At 36.6% G+C, this 23,683-nt stretch overlaps 1 protein-coding gene across 1 annotated transcript in view; it reads right to left on the bottom strand.

The window, feature by feature from the left end:
* ACAP2 (ArfGAP with coiled-coil, ankyrin repeat and PH domains 2) overlaps nucleotides 1–23,458 on the bottom strand; it is a 44,775-nt gene extending 21,317 nt beyond the window's left edge. The window contains exons 1-8 of the mRNA XM_009696601.1: nucleotides 23,360–23,458; nucleotides 21,858–21,911; nucleotides 18,120–18,178; nucleotides 17,441–17,624; nucleotides 15,104–15,148; nucleotides 13,883–13,978; nucleotides 8,541–8,615; nucleotides 1,652–1,764 (exon numbers count right to left, since the gene is read on the bottom strand). Coding sequence (XP_009694903.1) covers nucleotides 1,652–1,764; nucleotides 8,541–8,615; nucleotides 13,883–13,978; nucleotides 15,104–15,148; nucleotides 17,441–17,624; nucleotides 18,120–18,178; nucleotides 21,858–21,911; nucleotides 23,360–23,458 — 725 coding nt within the window. The remainder of the gene's footprint in view (nucleotides 1–1,651; nucleotides 1,765–8,540; nucleotides 8,616–13,882; nucleotides 13,979–15,103; nucleotides 15,149–17,440; nucleotides 17,625–18,119; nucleotides 18,179–21,857; nucleotides 21,912–23,359) is intronic.
* Nucleotides 23,459–23,683: the final 225 nt, after the last annotated feature.

The following is a 23,683-nucleotide window of genomic DNA, read 5'->3' as shown; positions in this document are numbered from 1 at the left end:
TATGTTTTTATTATATATGTTCAAACCTGTAACTTAACCTGAAAGAATGTCATTGTGTATCTTGATTTAATTATGACTTCCCTGTATTTATTTTGTGTCCATTCAAATTTCCAAAATACAGAAGTTAGTTTTAATTGAATCCTACTCCCTAGCCACCTTAAGGTAAGATACACGTACAGTATTACTAGGTAGGAAGCTAGGTGAAAGAAGAACCTCTCTCAGCTGCCTTCCAACACTCCTGTCCTGCTCGCTCATCTTACCTCCCTACAGATCAAGGCCTTTATGCTATCCAAAAGAACCACTCAGAGAGCGACTCAGTTTTGCCTTCAGTCACTTATCAAGAGGCTGCAGTCAATCCTGCAAAACACCCTGCAAAAAGGACCCTTTCAGTCTGTTGAGAATCCAATAAAGGACAATCTCCTGCCCCATTACTGCAGATTTTTCTCAGTATGTTTAGGCTAACATTTTACTTTAGACCAGGACTGTGCTTTTGAAGCATATCTCCCGGTTCTCTCCCTTGACCATCCTTTGGTGCCTTGCAGATTTGTCTTGGAGAACTCTGAATTCTGCTTGGATGAAACTAACCCAGAAGGTACATTACAATTACAGATGGATAATCAGACCACAGGACCAGACTAGAAGTAGCCCAAAGCAAAAACCCTTATACTACTTGCACATGATTTGCACATGATACAGTCTTATCGAGGTCAGTGGCCCTTGCATCAGTCTACAGATTTAAGTGAAGCAATCCCTATTTGCTACAGACTTGTGATGTTCCAAGAATCTCAACGAATTACAGAATAACTAAGGTTGAAAGGGACCACATACACAAATACACATTCTGGCCTTTGAAACACAGCAAACAGCTTAACAGAAGCGCTACTGCAAAAATTGCAGAGCATAAGATAGTAAAAAGAACTCTCTATCACAACAAATTAAACTTGAAAATTCAGGAACTGTATCCAACTATACTGTAAATGCTCCAGCATATATAATATTTCCTTGAAAAAAGCATACACCCTTGGAAATGCAAAAGAAATCCTGTTCATGGAGAAAAATATTTAAACAATAGTAAAATATACATTGTTAAAGAGATATGACTAACAACATATTTTGAATTCCCAACAAGACCATTAAACCTACTAAGCAGAAGTCACTGCACAGGACAGAAATTGTAAAGGATAACAGTTACATGCTTATCTCTCAGGAAAAATAACTTGAGTCCTCCACTGTGTTTACCTGCTTCCAATGGCTATTCAACTTCCATTTCACTTTGTCCTCTAACACTTATTTTCCCAGTAGCATATACATTCACATAGTGTATTGTATACAATCCTAAGGAATTTCTCTGTTTCAACCCCAAAGTAAGGTCAAAATAAAATTACAGAGCCAGACTGGGTACAAAGCAAGCTTTCCATACCTAGGACTTCTCCAGCCTAAGATACATTCCTAGAAAAAGGCTTGCCAACAACTAGGACAGAAAATAAGAAAAAATGGCTTTGAAGTGACATCTCTACGTTAATTAACAGTTGTCCAAGTGTTCTGTCAAAACAGCAGAATCAGTGAGTTGCATAGGTTATAAATCAGATCAGAATTTAGCTTAACAAGCAGTATCTTAGTAAGGTAGTAAATAGAGGTTCTGAGTAATTACCTGTTCCAAGTCTTGAAGGCGTTGCTGGCTCGCTTAAATAGATAACCTTCCATAACAATACCATTGGCTGCATCTACATTGTATTCTAGTTTAGTATCATCACTGGAATAATCCTAGTACAAAGGAACAAGACAAGAAAAAAAACAATGCAGTTTCAAATGAAACTTCAAATATGGGCAGTATTAATGTCAAATAGAGTAACATCTAGGAATAATGTTTTGCTTGCAACACTTATTAGTCAAGCCATGACTTTCAGCCCCTGACAATTTTTTTTAAAAAAATCATTTTTAGGCATTCAGAATGCTGAATATCTTTACTTTACCTGGACACAAGGGGAATTTCTTGCTCAGGTATTGGTGACCTCCATGGCCAAGAGGAGGGCAAACATTACTGACAGAGCATCTGATGCTTTCAACTGTCTGCTCAAATGGTCTTACATATATCCCAACGAAAGGGGAGACTGAGGTAGAGGAAAACGGGCAATAGGAGTTAGGAGTCAAAACTGAAAAGCAACTGCAGCCTGTTGCAGACAACCGTATAGAGTCAGTTGTGCTTCAGCATTTTCTTCAGCTGTGTCATCTTGACAAGTGAGTTGGCTTTGAACTTAGAAGACAAGTAACCAAATAAAGATGATGTTATCGGTTATCTCTAGATGAAAGTGGTCAGGCTGCTGGCAATGATGACAAGAACTTAGCAGTAACTTTTTCTTTATGATCTTTGACAAGAATATAAAGCTAGAAGTGGGACAAGGGAATATACATTTCAATCAACCTGTAAGAAAATAACAACAGCTAATAACAGTTAATAACAGCTTTACAAGTTTTAGAAATGTTAACTGCTTCGCATCTCTAGCAAAGGTAGACTAAGTAGTAATACGTGTGGTGATTATTTGCTTTCATATCTCATATGAAACAGCATAGACTCTTCCCAGGGAGCTATGGAGCTCATGTATTCAGTGAGTGGGAGGCTAACAGGGGTGCATGAAAAAGCACACACAGAATGACATCATTTATCATAAGCTATGTCCACAGATCAAAATAATATACATGCCATTTTTTAATTTCACTGATAGTAAAATATAACCTTGAAGCAGACTAACAACATATGGCTGCTTCTCCTAAACTAGGGCAGAAGAGACACGACTGAAAACTAAGTTTCAGAATGAAAAAAAAACAGGTTAAATAGTGAAGATGCAGGACATCTGATAATGTCACTCTCCCATACCTTCAGCAGGTACTTTCTGTAAGTTGCAAACATCAGCTTTGTGTAAAAAGTATGCCTGTAAATCTGTTTTGTACTTTGGCTCCTCTGGAATTTGTCTATACATAAGGGAAAAGACGCTATAAAAAAAAAGTGAGCTTCAAAACCAATACCATTAGCCCTATGTAATAGTTGAGCCTGCACGCAACTTTTATGTTACACACTATGTTTACTCTTATACATGCAGATGATTTGGTCCGATCCAAGGTTAATCAAACAAGACAGTGAAGTGGTCACAAATATCAAAATGGGCCCTTTACGCTCCCAGGTCAGCACAGCACCAAATTCCATAAAATTACTCACAGTGTTTTCAGCTATTACCAATATGAATTGATTAACTAAATTTGAAATGCTAAATCTAGATTTTTATTAATTCCCTCGCAGAAGATCAGTGCAAAAGTAAGAGTTCCAAAAGAAAATGGAACTATCATATCACTGCCATATACTAACCTGAATAAACATACAGGTTTCAAATAAAAGCTTCTCAAATGCACAAAACTGTGCATTTATTATTCAGCATTTAATAACTTTGATTTTCTGCCTGTTTTCTAGATCAGAACATGCTGAATATTAAAGACTTAATGTAAGCATAAACAGTGAAATATCACTGTACAATTTTAACTTAGTATTTCACAACTTAGGACACACACATTCTCAAAGTGCTGAAAGTCTTTTTTCTTATCCTCTCCAAAAAAAACCCAACTCCTATAAGCACAGACTTAGACGTGCTGAAGTCACATTCCCTCCCTCCCCAAAAAAACTGATGAAATACTCTAACTTACCAGCTCCCAAACATAATGAAACCTGCTAAAGATGTGCATCTTCCTGCCTCAGTGATGCCTGCAACTCCTTGTCTAGTGAAAGACAACACACATTCCCTCAGTCTTTTCTGTCCAAACTACTATGTAATCACATTTTCCTCCAGGTTTGGAGAACTGCTGCAGAAAATGCAACTGTCTTTTCCAATGAATCTAGATTTATGCTTTGAAGACATATACAAGCATGACAGGAAAACTCCTTTGGATCAGTTATCACGCTACTCTCTCAGTCCAAATTGTCTAAAACACTGAGCCTTTCTCATGAAGTGCATTTAGTGTTATTTTTAATCATTTTGCTGATTGATTTCCACCTTTATAGAGCAGACAAAGACAAAAGAGTACACAGACAAATGTCTAATATCTTCCTAACTATACATAGCAGACTACCAACTGGTGAGGGAGGGAGTAAAGCTTCTATATGCTTTATCCATAAAACTTCAGTGACAAAATTGTGGTCAGGAAAAAGATGAACAAACAAACAAAAAAACCTACCCATGCTTCATTTCAATTAAAAGGATAAAAGTAGAAAAGGGAACTAGATAAGTTGTGTCTGATCTTATAGTCTCTGCTATTTTATAACTAAGGAATAGGAGAAAAGTAGTCACATTATAGTTTATTTTTATCTTGGAACATGGAAAAGTTTAGCGAATCACAAAAAATAATCAGGGGGTAGAGAGAAATACATCCATATCTTTCCAATGTCCCGCATAAGAGAATCACATGTTAAAGGCAGTTTGTGATTCAGAATTTTGTATTCCTTAAGCAAACACGCAGTTGATAAAGACTGAATTTTAAACATCAATTATTTACTAATTAGGTGTCAGTTAGGACTAAAGCACATTTCACCTAATCAGAACTAAGAAAATTAAGCCACCATTATGAAAGTTAGACTGAAACGCTGTATCGCACATTTCATTCAGATTTGAAGAAAGGAACATCTATGGTTTTTATTCTGATATTCATTTTTCAAGGTTGGCCAACTACTGGAAGAGAAACAGGTAGAAGGGGGTTATATAAGTGAAAAGTACAGCGTGCTTTCATGCCATTTTCTTTTTCTTTTTCTTTAAATGCCCATGGCAGATAGCAAACCAGCTGGCAATGGAAAAACAACTTTCATTTCCACAATTAATACTACCCTGGTGGGTCACAGAATACTCACTATATTTGACAGTGTTTCAGTGAATGTGTTTTCATACAAACTTATCAATTTACCACACATACTGGACTCATTTCATAGCTTGCATGTTTCTGTTTCTCTACATGTAATTTTCTTGTTACCAAAACAGAAAGACCCATACTTTCTAGCAGCAGAGTTTTCGACTTACTTTCAATATGAAGACTGCTAATAGGTCATGAAAGCTAATCAAGCCATTTTACCAGTAAATCCTAGGGACTGCGAGTATCAGCATTTTAACATCAAATGTGTATTTAATAAGTTTTTTACTTTAGACAAGCAGAATCTTTAAAGTTTTTAAAAAGGCAGTAAATGGGGGAGCATAAGTAACAAAGAAAACACCAACCTGAAGTTATTCCAGCATGCATTAAACAGAAGACACTAATTGTCCAACCCCCCATTTAGAAAGTTGCTTCCATTCCCTTCCCTTCCCATCGGCAAGAGAGATGTTTGTCATGCTTAAGTTGAAAGTCCCTTGAGGAAGGGCTTAAAACAACAACAGACACAACAAGTAACAAGGTTTACAGTCCAAGACAAAGGGAAAGAAGGCAAGATAGTCATTGATCATACAAGTCACTTGAAATACTGGCACATCTTTGGTTTTTGAGACAGGAATTAGTCTGCACTACTTCTCAACAGCAGCTCTGGTTTATGCCTGCAGTAGCATCTGGTTTCCTATCACCTTGTTTACTCAAGACATTAAAAATTTTCAAATCATTCTCATGCCAGCTGTTTCCTGAACAGTACTTCGGATGTAGATTTTTTTTTAATGAAAAAGGGATTTGAATACAAAGCAAACTATTTGAAGTTTGATGCAAATGTTTTTGCTGTATCATTTCCTTCATTTTAGAACAAAATATTAGCTCTGTCACAAAACCAAAGAGCCATAATGCTGTTTACGGGTCCAACTGATTTTTAAATTATTTCTTAATTCAACATGTTACTACAGCAATAGGCTGCAAACTGCTCAGAAGACAAGACTTATAAGTCTTAAGTGATACTGACACCGTGATATCAGTCTTTTGATATGAATCTTCCTTATAAAAATATATTGCAAAAAGTTCCCAGATGATCATAACATTTCCAGATTAATTCATAGTATGTGTTGGATCAGATTAATACAGAAAATAATCTCTTACACTAATAAAATTGTTTCCTGTGTATCTGCTAAGTAAATGGAACACAAAAATTAAAAAAAAAAAAAACAAAAATCAGACACAAGTTCTCTTAACAGAAATCAAACTATAATGGTGACCAAGCCCTTCCCTGACTTTTGTATTAGCCTCTCAGACAGCAGTCTAATTTAACAGGATGATAATTATAAGGAAAAGTGAGATGAGTTATTTAATTAGTGCAATTATTCTGCATGCATATGCACATATATGTGAACACAGGTAGCAGGTGGGTAGGTGTGTGCACATGTGCACTTACCTATATATTTCAGAAAAGGAACTGTTCTTTATCCACACAATGACGAAAAGGTATCATTCTGAAGCATTAGATTAAAACTTCAGTATATTAAATGCACATATACCTCATGGAATATTCAACACAAGAAGCAGAAGTTTCAGTAGTTATAAAACATGGAAGGATTTGGCATTGGAAGATTCAGGAACATATGCCTAAGAGGCAGTCTAGTGGAAAGCAACACAACAAGCCATGAGAAGAGAACAGAGAACAAGGTTGCCACTCTGGTCAGGTTGACCAGATGACAAATAATGACATAAAGAACAAGATCCAAGGTCTAAGGCAGTTCAAGATTCTGAAATCCTGATGATCTGGAAGTAAACTTGGTGGGAAGGTTGGGAAAAGCAAGTAGGAGGAGATCAAAAAAACAGAGACAACATGATTTGAATAAGAAACCAAGAGAATTATTTCACAAGCTAGAAGAGGAATCTCTAATAAAGCACACTCTCCAAAGCCTAGTTGCATTAATCTAGGCATTATCGTCACAAAAACGCTTCAGTGACTTCACTGATAAGGACAGAAGACAACATATACAACTTGAAACACAGAACAGAGAACAATATACAATACCATCTGACTGCCCTGATTATATTTTAGAGACAGCATAAAATTGTCATTAAATTAAGAAACAATATATAAGTAACCTCATTATGATTGCCATTCGTACTAGAAACAAAGAATATTTATACCACACACAGATATAGCTTATCAAGTTTCATGAAGCTTAGAAGTTTCAATAACAATTGATACTATTAGAAATAGTTTACCTGTAAAGCAGCCTTAAGCAGCATTTGAAGAAAAAACAAAAGACTGTAAACACCATTGGCATCAGCAATGACCATAATTCATGGTAGCAAGTTATTATTTCTATGGCCAATTAAAAGATAATTGCCCATAACTCACATCCTTCACCAAGCACCGCTGTTTTCTAACAGTAAAACCCTGAACTACTGCCCACTCCTGAAACTAGGCCTATTGAGCCCAAACAAATTAAAATTTTAACATCAACATTAATTCCTAAGTTCCATCTCTTTCCCATTTCCCCTCTTTCTTCCCCTTCCTTGCCTGTAGTTTTACCCTGTCTGCTTCCAAACACAGCATATCAGCACTGCCTTAAAACCCATCATCACATCTGCTCAGTTTCAGTTACAGCAATCCTAATGTTTCTCACCAACTCCTGCAGGAATGATGGGAAGAAGTGACAAAAACATTTTTAGCAAGCAAAAATGTTACCTTTTCCCATTAGTATTAATATTGACTCCTACTAAGGCTACCTAAATTATAATCTTAGCATGTTTTCATTCCTGAATTTATTTACTCAGACTTCATTTACATTACGCTTTTTTTTTTTAAATTTATGCCACCTGAACAGATACAGAATGTAGTTGAATGAGAGTAAGAAGTGTTGCATTACCTTTAAACTGGTATCTAATCCCTTTCAAAAGTACCTGCAGTATTAGCTCACTACCGGAGAGTTCAGTGGAAATATTTTTAACTTCTAGCATTATACCTGCAAAACCAATACTGATCTAGAGCTTCTGAAACATCCAAACAACAGAAGTCATTCCCCCCCACAATATGAATTATCTACATTTTTCTCAACAAGCAAAAATAAGAATTATCGCACATATAAATCTTCCCAAAACAGCAATTTAATGTTATCACTTTCATATTTGTGTACAGTTGAACCACCATACATTAGACAGCCTTTACAAAAGTTTTCTTTTGCTCTTTATATGCAATAGCAGCGGCCACACTACCTCAAAGTGCTGCACTCATATTTGGCACAGTCCAGAAAGTGATACATATGACTGTAGGACTGTGCAGCATATACATCTCTTCTACAGACACATAGGAGGGAAAGATAGCAACTTTCACAACTATATCTAAGATGTAATAAGAATTAAGAGTTCTAATGAAATATTAGACTCCCAGCATTCAAATAAATTCTACTGTTCTATTTATGTTTCAGTCAAAACTAAACATAATATTCTGTTCTGTAACACAAAATGAATATCCGCAATCCAATCCTACGCATGATGTGCAAGTCTATTTCTCTGTGCTAAAGATACCACCCCTCACAGTTCTGATGCAGAGATGCACTGCTGGGGAGAAATGCTAGAGATACACAAATGTGTGTGCAGTCTGCCTTTTACATTCTTTCAAGTACCTTTTGTTGAATAGTGGAGTGCTTTTGCTCCATATCTCTCTTCTCCTTTGCAGCATCTACAGCCAACTGATCCAGCTGTAAAGAGAAACAGAAAATTGGATCTTTAGATATCAAAAGAAATTTGGCTCAGTAGATTTCATAATGCTGACAAAAAAAAAGAACACATTATGTCTAGACATTGCATGACTTCTGTTTTATTTGCATAGCATAATTACTTCTCTGGTCACAAAGTGTTTACCTTGAATAACCACTGAAGCCTCGTTTAAAGCACTGCACTACCATCCTGAATTAACCTCTACGAAAGGTGTACATTTCTTGTAAGCCTTAGAAGAAATGTTTCAAAGAACAGCATGGTGCCAAGCATATGCGACTCTATACCGCATTGGTGCTCAGTCTCTGAAGAGAATGACTCATGCTTTAGCTGCTCTTGCTGGCTGACTGGCCTATGCAGCAGCACTGGCATTAGCAGCAAAAACTAGAACGAGCAAATGCTAGTGATTTTTCCTTTCCACAAAGCAGGGGAATTGCCTCAATCAGGCTTTTGTATTGATAGCTTTGACCTGGTCACCAACAGTATTTGAGCAAGATTCCTTGAAATCTTCGGTAGAACCATTCAAGCTGTTCCTAGTTTCAGAAATAACAATACAATTTTGCAAAGAAGACAGACTGTCACAACAGAGAGGATTTAAGTTAGCATCCTTACAAAGTCTGTGATAATAAAAAAAGACACTACCAAAAACTTCTGCAAGCATGTCTATAGCACTACCATATAAACTTTTTCCTTTTAAAACCAGAATGAACAAAGAGGCAGGAAATTTAAGATATCCTGCAAAAGAATGGGGTGGGGGGGGAGGGGGTGTTTGGTTTTTTTGGGGGCATTTTTTGGTTGGTTGTTCTTTCGGGTTTTGGCTGCTGCTTCCCCTGCCCTCCCCCCCTCCAGATTTTGATGTTTAAATACAAAATATGGTGAAGTGGAGGAGCAGATGCTGCCTGAAAGACCAGTTAGCTTGGTACTTGTGTGGCACGCTATGGAGCAGATGAACTCCTCCTTTATCAAGTCTATATACAAGACTGCCATTAACACCAGTCACAGCATCTTACTGAATAACGATTCAGATGCAATACTGAACAGAGCAGTATAGCCCCCGGCTTCACATCTGCAGTACAGACCTCATTCTACTCCAGGCCTAGAACAAGGAGACCAGGAACAATGTGCAACACCAGTTTTCCAGCTGAAGCCAGTCATGTGGCAGAGGGCACAGTATGACTAACAGAACCTCTAATTCACACATAAATAGGATCGCCTCCACCCACTCTAATAACCACAAATGCGAACCCCTGCCAACTCTGGTCATTTTCCCCAGTGTTGTATTTCCCCTGCTTGAAATGATACAAATGAGAGGAAGAAAAAAAAGTACAATAACTGGCTTTTACACCCTTCTGCTAGACAGTCTCCAACAATTAAGGAGCCATCAGATAGTTGGGACATCTGGATCCAATTCCATACTCTCTTACTTTTCTTAACTCTTCTCTCCCTGGCTTCTTCTCTGGCTCAAATGGCTATCGCAGCACTTTCACACCTTACAGGTATTTGTGAACATCAACACGTTAAAGACTAAAGTGTCCAGATGTCATATTTATGTAGCTATACGATTTAAAAAATGATAGAAGAGCCTCTATAACAGAGACTGGGCTGCCATTGTGCTCAAAGACTGTTTTGCACCAAGAACCCGGGGAAACCCATTTTTTTCTGATGAAGGTAAGAACTAGTCCAAGGGCTGTTCAACACTTTATAGGAATCAAGTTTATTGCTAAAACCTCTGATTCGGGAATCTGCACATCGTCCCCAAGAAATTCTTCCTCCTACCCTGCTAGATGAAACAGAAGGTAGCCACGTTCAGATTAGGGCAATTACCTCTAATTTATCTTAAATACAAGTGTTTGAGGATACATTTACCACAGTATAAGTGTTAAAACAAAGTTCTTAACAGCAGCTCATTTCATAGTGCTGGGTCCTGCACTTGGGTCACAACAACCCCATGCAACGCTACAGGTTTGGGGAAGAGCAGCTGGAAAACTGCCCAGCAGAGAAGGACCTGAGGGTGTTGGTCAACAGCTGGCTGAACATGAGCCAGCAGTGTGCCCAGGTGGCCAAGAAGGCCAACAGCATCCTGGCTTGTATCAGGAATAGCGTGACCAGCAGGACTAGGGATGTGATCATCCTCCTGTGCTCAGCACCAGTGAGGGCACGCCTTGAGTGCTGTGTTTATTTTTGGGTCCCTCACCACAAGAAAGACCTTGAGGTGCTGGAGCAAGTCCAGAGAAGGGCAATGAAGCTGGTGAAGGGCCTGGAGGGTAAGTCTTATGAGGAGCAGCTGAGGGAGCTGGGGGGTTGTTTAACCTGGAGAAAAGGAGGCTCAGCGGAGACCTTATCACTCTCTACAACTACTTGGAAGGAGGCTGTAGTGAGGTGAGGGTCGGTCTCTTCTCCCAAGTAACAAGCGATAGGACAAGAGGAAATGGCTTCAAGTTGTGCCAGGGGAGGTTTAGATTGGATATTAGGAAGAATTTCTTCACCGAAAGGGTTGTCAAGCACTGCAACAGGCTGCCCAGGGAAGTGACAGAGTGACCATCTGTGCAGGTATTTAAAAGACATGTAGATGTGGCACTTAGGGACATAGTTTAGTGGTGGACTTGGCAGTGCTAGATTTAATGGCTGGACTCTATCTTAAAGGTCTTTTCCGACATAAGTGATTCTATAATAATTTACTTTTTTTTTTACTATCAAGACAGCATTGCATCATTCCAGTTTCCAAGCTCAGAACAGAATTTCTGGTTTTCACTCAGGTGAGTAGCACAACTGTCTTAAACAAAAAAGACCAACAGCATACAACTATCAAGAGCTGTGGCCAATCACACAACTATAAAAATCCCAGCCATTATACCACTACTGGGTAGTCTTCAAAAAATTAGGTTTTTCAAAATACTACATTTACTGGTAAATGTATTTTTATAAACACATAGTGCTATAAGTGGTATTCTGTAGAGCACCAAGACAAAAACGTTTAGCTTTTTTGAATAGTCATCTCAGAATGAAAGTTCATGTAGGTTTTCTTTTTAAACTAATATCACATTTCACATGAAAAGTGCCAAACACCATAATTTCCATGTAAAAGCTTGTATTACACTTGTGTACCATTCAAGATTCCCATACAATAATCTGATTCACAAGTAATCCTACCCTGACGTAAAATATCCAGAAAGCAAAATTGCTCAATCCTATTCTGTCACATAAAGCTGTCATTTTGAAAGTGTAAAACAAAAGAATTAAAAATTATAACTATACTATTTAAGATCACTTCAATTTTAATACTTTAGGTGCTGTTAAACCTTGTAATTAAGATCATACACAAAATTTACCTGGGAATGAAAACTCACTTACCAACAGAAAGAATCCAACAGTATTTTCAGAAAAATCTAGCAAATGCCTGTTTTGTGATGTCACAACATACCTTCTCACTGTCCTGTTAAAGGCAGAAGCTTCAACCAATACAAACTACAAAGCCATTAACTGTTAAACTTTCATACAAGTCTGCTCCTGTCATGAAAAATATCCATTACTTAAATGCTAAGGTCTGCTACAAAAGAATACTTCAGCAAGTTGTACAACTTCAGGGTCTTCAGTCTATCTTTGCTCCAATTGCAACGTATTTCAAACATTCTTAGCTTTGGATTTTCTAAATTTAACTCCTTCAGTTGCTATGATACCAACACCAAAATGAATGTTACACAATGCTCCTTACCAGATCAAGCAAAAGGATGACCAGTCATTCAAAAATAAACTTGTGTTCCTTGCTCAAATAATCTCAGTGAAATGGAAACATTAAAGCCTAGCTGGTAGCATAAACCACTACCAACTCCATAGTTTTTGTCTCCTTTCCCCATCCCCTCTTCTGCAGAGGTACAGGACACATTCTACACTGTCAAAACACTACAGTTCAACAATTACAACCCAAAATGAAAGGCTGTGAAAGAATAAAAGGCACAACTAAGGACAGAGTCATGTGCACCCGAACCTTTCAAGTGCCGCTATTACACCAAACACAGAGGGCTGTAGCCATACAGTCACTTCCCTTCTTGATGGCAGTGCCAGCTCAAGCAGCCTGTCTCTTCTCAGCTGCATTATTTGCTTGCCACAGGCATGCACACACCTCCCTGACGTGTGTTTGCGTAAGTAATTAAGACCTACAGTAATCTGACTTGTGACTAGTCTAGCAGAAAAATAACTATTAGACATTTGATTGTTGGGAGTTATTTTCTACAGTTCCCAAGCTGCTTCACTGCAGACAGAAGCAGGTTGAGAGGCACAGATGACAACAATGCTGTGGCAGCAATAACCACCTCAGAACAATGTCATTTCTTAGACATTCAATGATGCATCTACTTGAGATGAATGCAAATAAATGTTTGCCGTTGTTTATTTGCTTTTGTATCTGGATAGACACTTAGAATTTGGGTTGGCTTTATTTTGTGGATCAGGTTGGGAAGCGGCAATAGAGGGTTTTGTATCAGTGCAGTTGTTGCAAGTCCACAGACAGAGGCAAAAAAAAAATGTGCAAGTATTTCCAGGCCCATTCAGCCTGCACTGAAAACAAATGAAGACACTGCCAAGTCTTCTTCCTGCACCACAGAGAGATCTTCAGTTGAATAATGTATGTTCTTAATCCATTTTGCATAATCATTTTCAATACCTCCTGTGTGCAGTTAGCTGTGGTCCATCTAACCTTTTCATCAGTCCCTCACTGGAAACCCAGAAGTTGCAATTGTGTGTTCTTAAACAACAAAACCATTCAAAAAGGATTCCATGTATGAACTCAGTTTTGCACTACTTATTAAAATTAGGTTTCTGTTTCATGGTCTAAGTTGCTAACATCACTGTTATTTTTGGCATACTGCATAATTCATACAGTAAATAATGTATTAAAGGAGAAGGAAAAAACCTAATCTACTTTTTATTGTTAAATATATTTATAACATGGCTCATATACAAAAATTTTTAAAACAAAATAATCCAGTGTCCTGAATATCACAGAGTACCTCAAATGGCACTACATGGCTATGCTTAAGTATGTAAATCCTAAAGATTGTATTCATTTTAGTAAACAGACAATTTTCAGTTTCTAACTATTTTCATTCAAACCACTTACAGGGTATTTTTATGCTTTGCCTTTACGACACTACAGTTCCCTTTTTGTTGAATAAATCTATGATGTACCCAATACATATATCAAGTTTTTGTCCATTCCAGCACATAGTCATGAATTTTTAACGTAATTTGTTACCTGTGCACCAAGATCTTTCATGTAGGGTTCAAGTTCACTGAAAAGATCATAGCCTTGATGGAAAAAAGCCAGATGGGCATACATAAATGATAACATCTAGAAGGAAAAAAAGTGTATTTTTTAAAAGGATAAATATTTTAGATATCATATTTATATCACTTAACTAATCCACATGAACAAACTTAAAACACAATGCCAGGCTTAATTTCTGCTCTCTTGTGGTCTGGTAATTTTACATCAACATCTCATAGAGCTTCCAACGTCATAAATAAATATGCAAGGTAAAGACAGCAAAGAACCAAGCCAAAAATCTCAGAAATTAGTTAGTAGGATTAACCGCATTAACAAAACAAATCTACTTGAGGGCACAAAATTAATTCTAATTCATGTCACCTCAAACTTTTGTTATCTCCTGTTTAACTAGGACATGTAAATTAGAGAGAGGCTACAAAATATATTTGATATATATTGATATAATGAATATAATGATCCAAAACCATAACCTTTCTGAACATAGCTAGGAAGACTTTCCAGTCTTAAAAAAGAAAACAAGTTGGGAAGATGCAGAGCAGAACGGCAAGCAGCTATAAAGCTGCAATCCAACTGAAGTTTTTGCTATTTAAAGGAATTAAGGAAGTTCCAGGAGTGCAACTTCAGACATTTGAAAGAAAAGCACCATTTAATTTGGCAGTCTCTACCTCAGTAAAATTTTACAGAGATAATGTGAAGCAGAAAAGGGAATACAATCAGAAGAAAATTAGCATGCAGATGTAGCTGTGTATCAATTTAGCACATGCCATACTAAAGCATCATGTATATCTGCTATTACATTATGCTATTTACATAAAAAATACCATTTTTTGTAGAAAGAGCTGAATCTATCTTAGAATAGATTATAAGAAGCACTTATTATCAACTAACATAGCAGACCTAAACAGCAGAATTCTTGGCAGACAAAGTTTGATTTTAACCATGAAACACATACCAAAGAGTCAACAGAAGTGAACATCTTGCTCAAATCTTGTTCAAATCTGAACCAAAATGATTGTCAAAAACAGTTAAGCATCTATGCCCAGTTATAGTAAAGGCCAAACCACCAAATGTACCGATACTGTTTTGACAGGTAAAAGGACTAAATTTTTAATATACTGCTTTGCAGTCACATTTTTAATTTCATATATATTTAAATATTTTCTATACAGAAAATAAGATATATCTTACCGATTTTAAGATTTCTGCTCTCCTTTTAGACTGAAGAACATTGATCTAGAAAAAAAACAAACAAGCAACTTGCTTTATTTTACTTGCAAATCTTCCACACAGAAGTAAACTTAAAAATACTCCCAAGTAATTGTATCAAAGCTTCAAACATTGGAAGAACATAAAACTCAATATCAGACTTCACAAAGCACTCAAAAGATGCATGCTGGTTTTGTCATGATATTAAAGCAACGCAATAAGAAAAAGCTTGCAAAGCTAGAATTTCAGTGATAGTCACAACTTCTTCATATTAGGAGGAAAAATACAAGACATCCTGTGCTAGCTAGAAGTAACATAATACACCTTCCAAGCAAGGAAAATCAGTACCCATTTTCAAGAGATTGAATTCACCATGTTTCAAATATCCTTTCTGACAGTATGAGCTAACCCAGCCCACCAACTTCTTAAAGAAGCTGCAATCAGCACCACTGCAGTCTCCTGCCAGGGGAGAAGAAAGGACAGGGGCATGTCTATTTTTCCCCTTGGGCTGACACCGTCTATAGTGTCCCAAAACTGGGATACAGCCCCAGCGTCTGAAACAAGCAAGATCATAATAGATTCAATAAGTAACTTTTCATATTTACTTGCATTTTTAAGCTAGCTGAAGTCACTGACCAATGGTGTTGCCCTAGAACTTGAAGAATTTCACATTATATAGAAAAAAATAACTGATTTTTCACATTCATCTAGTTTTTCTACCCTCTTTGTCCCCTAATCTTTAAGGTTGTCATCCAGAACTACAGATTTTACTTTAAAAGCCCCATTTAATAGAAACACACATGATTTTGTAATTTAACACCTCTATGTCAGTTTAAAATTCCAGCAAGAGAAATAAACTTACTGAAGCTATAATCAAAACCAGATTGTACTTCTATACTTAAATATCAGTATTTTAGAAAACCTTCTGCAGCAAAAATAATTAAGATTTGTTTGTATAGAACAAAACCTCAGCTTGCAAAGCAAAAAAAAAAATAAAAGGAAAGCAAAGGTTTTGAAATACATTTTAAAGCCAATATAGCTACAAAGAGACCATAGTTGTGAAGCTATTTTTCCAGAAGAAAAGAGTCACCCAAGTAGAAAGAATTCCTAAAGCTGAATTCATTTTTGCCTGCATTAATTAAGAGATGCTGAAACTTTTCCCTGTTACTTTAAATGCATCTTTATCACAGGAACTGCTCATACTTTGAACACAGGAATTCCAGGAGGCAAATGATCTGCAGTTCAATGCACACACAAGGAACTGGCCTATAGTAATGACTGCCAGCTCCCCCCGTCCCCCCTTTACTATTTGATGTTAGTACAAATAATCAAGTGGTACATAATTCACATGAGTTTTTAAACATCCAAATAAGCTTTGTACATAGTGTTCAAAAGGCAGGAGTTCAACCACTGACCACCATATATCTGTGCACGTGGCCGGGCTGATCAGACTGATTCTGCTTCACTGTACAGGTAACACATGCAATTTAAAGAACAGTTAACTAAGCTTTAAATAACTGACTGGACTGTCACAAATCAAAATGATAATGTCTAATATAAAAACAACAATATTTTAAGGCATTGTTCTGTGTTTGATCATAGGAGAACCCTAGACCCATTTAGGAGCCCCTAATCCCCTGTACCATCAAGAGTTGCAATAATCCTGTTTTGCTGTAGTTGTGGGTAATTGTGAAACAGATGAATTGTTAAGTATCAACAGAAAATTTGCTATTGCTTCACAGGATTCAGAGTAGTAGGACAAAGAACACCTCTCAACACTCTATAGGAGATCTGCAGTTCTTGATTTCCCCGATGGCACAATGCCAAATCCCAAGGCTTCTAGACAAGCAGGATTCGTTAAACAAAACCCAAAGCAAACAGCTGAAACTGTAGTAGAAGACAACATCCTGTATCAGAGTTATTCAGGTAATATGTATTTCCTAGGCTAGGTTACAGTTTTTATTTCACATATTTAAGAAACTACAGCATAGCCAAGTCACAAAATACATTTAGGTAAGTATGAGGCAAATACTGTTTTTTCAAAATTAATGTTGAAGTTGAAAATTAAACTGTGTCATTACAGCAACAGCACTGAATAACAAAACAATAAGAATAGCAAAGCGCTCAGCAATAAGAATGCATCAAGTAAATTAATTTTGCTCAGACTTCATTAAAAAAGAAATTACTTGCAGACAAAGTTACTCCTTTTTCACTGAATCTCCACAGCTTCTGAGCTTACAGTAAGAACTTCTAAAGGACAGATCTCTAACTGTATGTAACAGACTGTTTTCAAAAAATAACTTTTATTGCTGCACCTACCTGAAGAACATAATCCAGAGCTATGTGTCGAAAACATTTCCGTGTTGCAGTCAAAATATTGGTTGCTTCCTCTACTTCATGTTGCTTATTTCTTTGAACCTGGGCATTTTTTACTAGAGCATTCTCTTTTTCTTCACTAACTTTTTCAAACTGTTTCTTTGCATCTTTAAATTTCCTAATATCTCTAGAGAAAATATGGATAACAAATTAACTTCAAAGCATGAAAAATGTGTTTAAAGATACACTAGACAGACTATGCTCATGACTGTTACAGCCAGTTTCTTTGTTTTCATATTCTTCAATAAATGCTTGTATCAAGTGGAAATCATACGAAGTATGATAGCTTCTTCTCTCTCTCTCCCCCCTCGGGAAAGGACAAAATTGAAATTTAAATAAATGCATCTCATGCTTACTGGGGAAAAGCTTTGGTAAGCACTTTTCCCTAAGCTTAGACAAAGACAACGTGTAATTAAGATCAGTAATTCGTACTATTTCCACATTTCTGCAGCTGGAGCTAAAGCCTCACTGAGTTGGGGTGATTTTTGACAAGGTTAATATGCACTTCTCAATTTATGGCTGGCGATTTTCAGGAAAGATGTTTCACTAATCCACTCAAATCAGATGTTTTTGAATTCTATTTTACCTGTAATTTTCTCATTACAAGTGCAAATTAACTTACTCTTTAACAAAAGTCTGAAGCTGTGCTTTAATTGATCTTTGGGTTTGGTCAAACAGGATCTGAAAGAAAAGCATTATTATGTAGGTCAGTAACTTAGGAGGAGTCATAACTTTTCATTTTAGATGTACAGATGGTTACTATGCAGAATTAGATGAGAATTATTATTAAACCAATGTGTCTTTAGTATCAAAATATAAACCTCTTCAAAGTAGTTTTGAAATAAATAAAAAATAAGGAATAAAATAAGGAAAATAACACAAACCCAACACCTTTTACTGGTCTTTTCTTAAAGACTGTGGTTATAAGGAGAAAAAGCAGCTCCTGGCATCTTATTCCATCATTCTGACAACGTAAGACATGCCCACTTTCAAGTAAGTGTTTATTATGATTATTAAACAGTTAAGAATATTACTGTACAAATAGCCTTGAAGAAACAACTTTGAATATTAAGTAACAACTTTTTTTGATTCTTACAGACTTTCACAATTTAATCAACAACTAAAAGACAAATGGAACCATAGAAAGAACATGCCCTTAACTTCTGGCAAAAAAACACAGACTGAAATGAATACTGAAGATGTAACATACACGAGTAATTAGTACCACCTCCTTTACATGATATGTTTGTAAAACAACACCCACTGTTGAATTGCTAAGAAGAATGGCTGCTTCTTTTTCTAAGATTAAGTGTTCTAAGCCATGCTTCTCATTTTTTTTATGATTTTGGGGGATGGGAGGGGGAAGGTATAGAATATAATCATTCAAATTGTAAAGCTTGAGAAATCTATGATTCCAAGGCCAAAGCATACCTGAAAGTGAGACAACTTGTATTTTCTCTTATAACACCAGAAATTCTAATTGAGGAATGAAAAGGCACACTCCATCTTCACATCTGCCCTCTGAGTTTCAGGACAGAATGGAACATGTTAATGGCTACAGGACAAATCCTTTTGCCATTTATCATTATGCAGACCACAAATGATGCCTTAATTTCCAACTTCTTTACACCTCCCATTCTGCTTTATGGAAATATACAAGGCATGATCACAAAAAATAAGAGGTGAAAGAATCTAAAGAAGTAGTAGTTGGCCCAAGTGAACAGAACCTCTTCCAAAAGGCAAAGATCTTTAACTGTTAAATAATTTTATCGAAAGAACACATCAAGAACTCAGAGTTTCAGGTCAAACAATGTTTTTAAACATTCTCAGTCCTGTTTTCCCTGTTGACAAAATTTGGGAATGAAAAGCTATGCAATGCCAAGTACTGACAGAAAAATCCCTACCAGCTTGTTTCTCTTCTCTAGAAACACTGAAGGAAGGAAAACATGATTGAGTTTAAGTCACTCATTAACTGTGGTGCTATGTCCTCCATCCAGTCTCCATTTTTGGAAGTTTTCAAGACCAAATGGGATAAAACTCTAAGTAACATGCTCCAATCTCAGAGATGACCATGGATTTAGGCAGGCAGTGAACCAGACGTTTTCTGAGGCTCCTTCAAACCTGAATTGTCCTATATCTAACAGTAACACATGGAAGATCCTGTTTGTATTCCCACTTTGAGAAACCAGAAAAACTGACACTGGAATAGATAAAGAACTTCTTGACAAGCTGGAAGTCATACTGGGACTACTCCCACTGCTGACATTTAAGCTTGCCAGTGCCTGAGGAGTGCACCAATCAAGATCAGTACAGAAAGAGTATAACCAGATGGGAACTCAGCTGATGAGTGGACTCCCAGAAATACGAGCCTTGCAAATCTGTTTGCAGTAATGAAGAGGAAAAAAGCGCTAGGCAGAAAAATACATACACATTTTTTTCCTAAAAGAACAGAAAAAAGGGCCCAGATCATGATCTGACTAGATTTACAGGTTTTCTAACACACTACCTTTCACACACTCCAAACCAAATCTAAGAAAGCTGCTATTTGCCATAAGATGTCAAAGCTACTCCCCCACTGCTGAATCAGTAAAGATGCCGCATTAGTCAGGTTCCTAGCCTTATCTGTAGCAAAGCCTCATATGAGAAAACTCAGTCATCCAGATCTCAGTGGGACCATCTCCTACCCCCTCCCTCCTTCCTCCAGAAGATGCCTGCCTCTCCTCTTTCTTCCTCTAGCTTCTTCTCACTCATGATCACTCTGTTGCCAACTTGGTCAACAACAGAGCTGACACTCTGAGTGCTGAAGTAAAGAGATTAACAAAAAACAATGCAATACCACAACATGTCTGGCAGAGCTCTACATCAGAATCCCGTAACACACCTCACTTATGTTTGCACCTTTTGGTAAAAGCCACTGTTCTACTCACTATCCTTGCTGTGCTCAAGCAAGTGGAATGAAAAAAAAGCAGTACAAAACTCAAGAGTGGTCCTACTTAGACCTGCAAAGACATTGTCTTTTAATACGGCTTGTTCTTTGCTTTCTCCCTTCAAACTGCCATAAAGGGAAAGTTGTGCTGTGCTAAATTTTACCAAAGCACTGTAAGCCACAATCATGTAGAACAGTAACATCAGCAAGAATATAGGACCTAGGTCAGATCTGTCAAAAAGAACATACCATATACCAAAGATATGGTCAAGAGGGTAACCATCAGCAAGAAGTGTGATGAAGTGTAAAACAGGGACAGCCAACTGGATTGATCTGCTCAATCTAATCTGTAGAAACCACGGACATGAAAGTAACACTTTCTCATACTACTGCTGATTTGAACCTTTGCACTAGCTTCCCTCTACCATCAAAGCATCACTGTCCATTTAGTCTCCTCTTTACAGTTTTCATTATATTAAGTGTAGATATGTACATCTCATATAATGGAAAGGAAATCCAACTCAACAGTATTAATGTGCTTCCCTTTATTTCCCTTCCCTTCTAAAAGCATGCATTTTCAAAAAAACACTTATTAAGACCATATTAGGAAGCTAAGTTAAAGCTAACAAACTTAATTTCAGCTGAAGCTGTTTGAACTGCATTCTCTGTATCTCATTATATTTTAAACTCCTAGTTGTATTAAAAAAAAAAATTAAGTGCCCTGCATATTTTCAGCACTTTGGAGACACTTCAGTTGGTTTCCAGCTATTTGCAGTATGGGCCAAGGGAAGAGGAAGAAAATAGAAGAACGAACACCTCCCTTTGGCTTTCAGGATACAAGATTAAACTCTTCAGAGGAGAAAAAAATAAATCCGTTTTCAATCCAGGCAAAACTGAGCTTTCTGGTGAAGTCTGACATGCTAGAAATCACTATTAGTCTTAAATCCTAGCATTTTCTCCTTTCTCTACACTTGTCTAAATCTGCCATACTTCCAAAAAGAAAGCTATACACAAACCAGAGGTGGTTCATTTTGAGGATTATAAAGGACGGGGAAAAAAGTAGAAATTTTGGAAATCATTATTTTAGTCCAGTAAAGAAATATGTTCATAGTTTGTCACTGCTGCCCATCTGTTTGATTAAAAAAGATGAAACAATCCAGTATTTACTGTCTTATAGCACTGGGCTTTAGCAAAGCTTGCAAATTCCAAACAGAAAATAAAGTGAGATAAAAATCTGCAGAAAAGGGGATATTCCTAAATACTTCATAAATAAAAATTTTAAAATATTTACAATTATAAAATGGGAGGTATTTAATACCACTCTAAACCATGACTTTAGAAATACTATCAACAAGAAAAGCCTTAGCATTATTCTATTATCAAATATAACTGGACATAAGCTATCACTGTCATGTTTCAGCTAGAAATACTTACATTGTGATAATTGATCATTTCCTGTAAGGTGTCAGAGAACTTTGTCAAACTCGTCTGTAAAGAGAAAAACAGTGGTTTAAGTTAAGCCCTACCAAATACACAGCACGAAAGCAACATTTCAGAGGTTTAAAGCTTTTCAGTAAAGAACTTGGGAATTGATTTTCCTCAGCATGATTATTAAACTAAAACCATAACACTAGAAGGAGAATTGGGGGTAATATCAAGTAAATCTATTAAAGTTGCAAGCAACAAAAACGTTGCTGCTACCTACCTATATATAAAGGGCCAAACTGAAGCAAAGCAGGAAAAATTTAAATTATGTTGACTAAATTATGGGAAGTTCACATAATTTAACACCTTTACTTGCAATATTTAATATTACACTACTTAATATTTATTAATATTTAATCCTCTAACTCCAAAAACCTGGTTAACATGTTGTAATCAGCAGTACACACACATTTACTGTAGGAACTACTGCCTCCCAGCTGATATGCTTAGCAACATCAACATCAATCAGTAAAATCTATGTCTCAAAGTCAGAAAACAACAATCCCTAATATATTTGGATAACTGCTTATTGCTTACACAACAAGTGTAACAAAAACCTACTTGGAATCAAATAATGTAAGTTTTACTAGTTTGCCATCACACCACATTTCTAGCAAGTAAATTTCCAGGCAACAGTTTCAGTTGCACACAGACTGTACTGCAGTTCACAGGCATTATCTATTTCAACTAGTGTGTGAAGATGCATACATGCAATTGATGCTCTATTACATAGCACACATTAAATACACATGATATACACAGAGATCTGCAATTATACCTGCATATTACACAATTTCATACCTCATTTCAAAGTAACATAGACAGGAAATCTTAAGTGTTCCAAATTAGCCTAACAAGACATCAGTTTGAGGTTACACCATCAAAGTGGGCTCTGCACATTTAAAAATTTAAATTTCTGTGTATTGGAGAGCACTAGTTCCAGGACACAAGAGATCAACTCGGGGAATTTAGTTTCAGAGAACTGGCTCCTATAACCTCATGACTAGAACCCCTTTATTAAGCAAAGTAAACATGGCAGCTGTTCACAGCTTCAATCCAACTTTCTCCACTCCTCCCAAGATAACTATTCGTAACCTAATCCATATTTTCTGGAATTTGGAAAACTCTTGCCATTGCAGGTTAAAGCTGAAAATAAATAGCACAGACCTTTGCACTGCACCATACTCAAAAAAGCTCACTCTTAAGACATCTCAAAGAAAAAGGACCAAAAAGGCAACTCTTGCCATTGCAGGTTAAAGCTGAAAATAAATAGCACAGACCTTTGCACTGCACCATACTCAAAAAAGCTCACTCTTTGGTCCTTTTTCTTTGAGATGTCTTAAAAGGCAAATAATAGTATTAATTCCAACTACTTCTCTTGCCAATGGTTATACTTTACCCTTTTTAATTTATGCTTTTCTTCTTCCATTTTCACCTCTTAAAGAACTTACCTCAACCAATGCATCTTTACAGGAATATTGTGCAAGATCTCGAATTCCATTCATGAACTGCTTGTTGGCCATACAGAATGCTTTCCCAGTATCAATCATTGCAATACAAAGCTTTACCAGCTAAAAAAGAGGGAAAAAATGACATGAAAGTTTGTTTTGTTTTTTACACCATGAAACACACTACGCTTAGTTAAGTCTAAGAAACAAAGATACCAGAAGTTAAATTCTAAATTTACAGAGCCCCACATTCTATGAAAAGCTTTCTGTTGTATAGTGATAGCTATGAAAATACTACTCTAGGTGAACTAATATGCCATTGACAAG

This window comes from Cariama cristata, unplaced genomic scaffold (assembly GCF_000690535.1).
Source record: "Cariama cristata isolate BGI_N322 unplaced genomic scaffold, ASM69053v1 scaffold27353, whole genome shotgun sequence".
Taxonomy (NCBI): domain Eukaryota; kingdom Metazoa; phylum Chordata; class Aves; order Cariamiformes; family Cariamidae; genus Cariama; species Cariama cristata.
The sequence above is the reverse complement of the archived record's forward strand: the minus strand, read 5'-3'. Positions and strand labels throughout refer to the sequence as shown.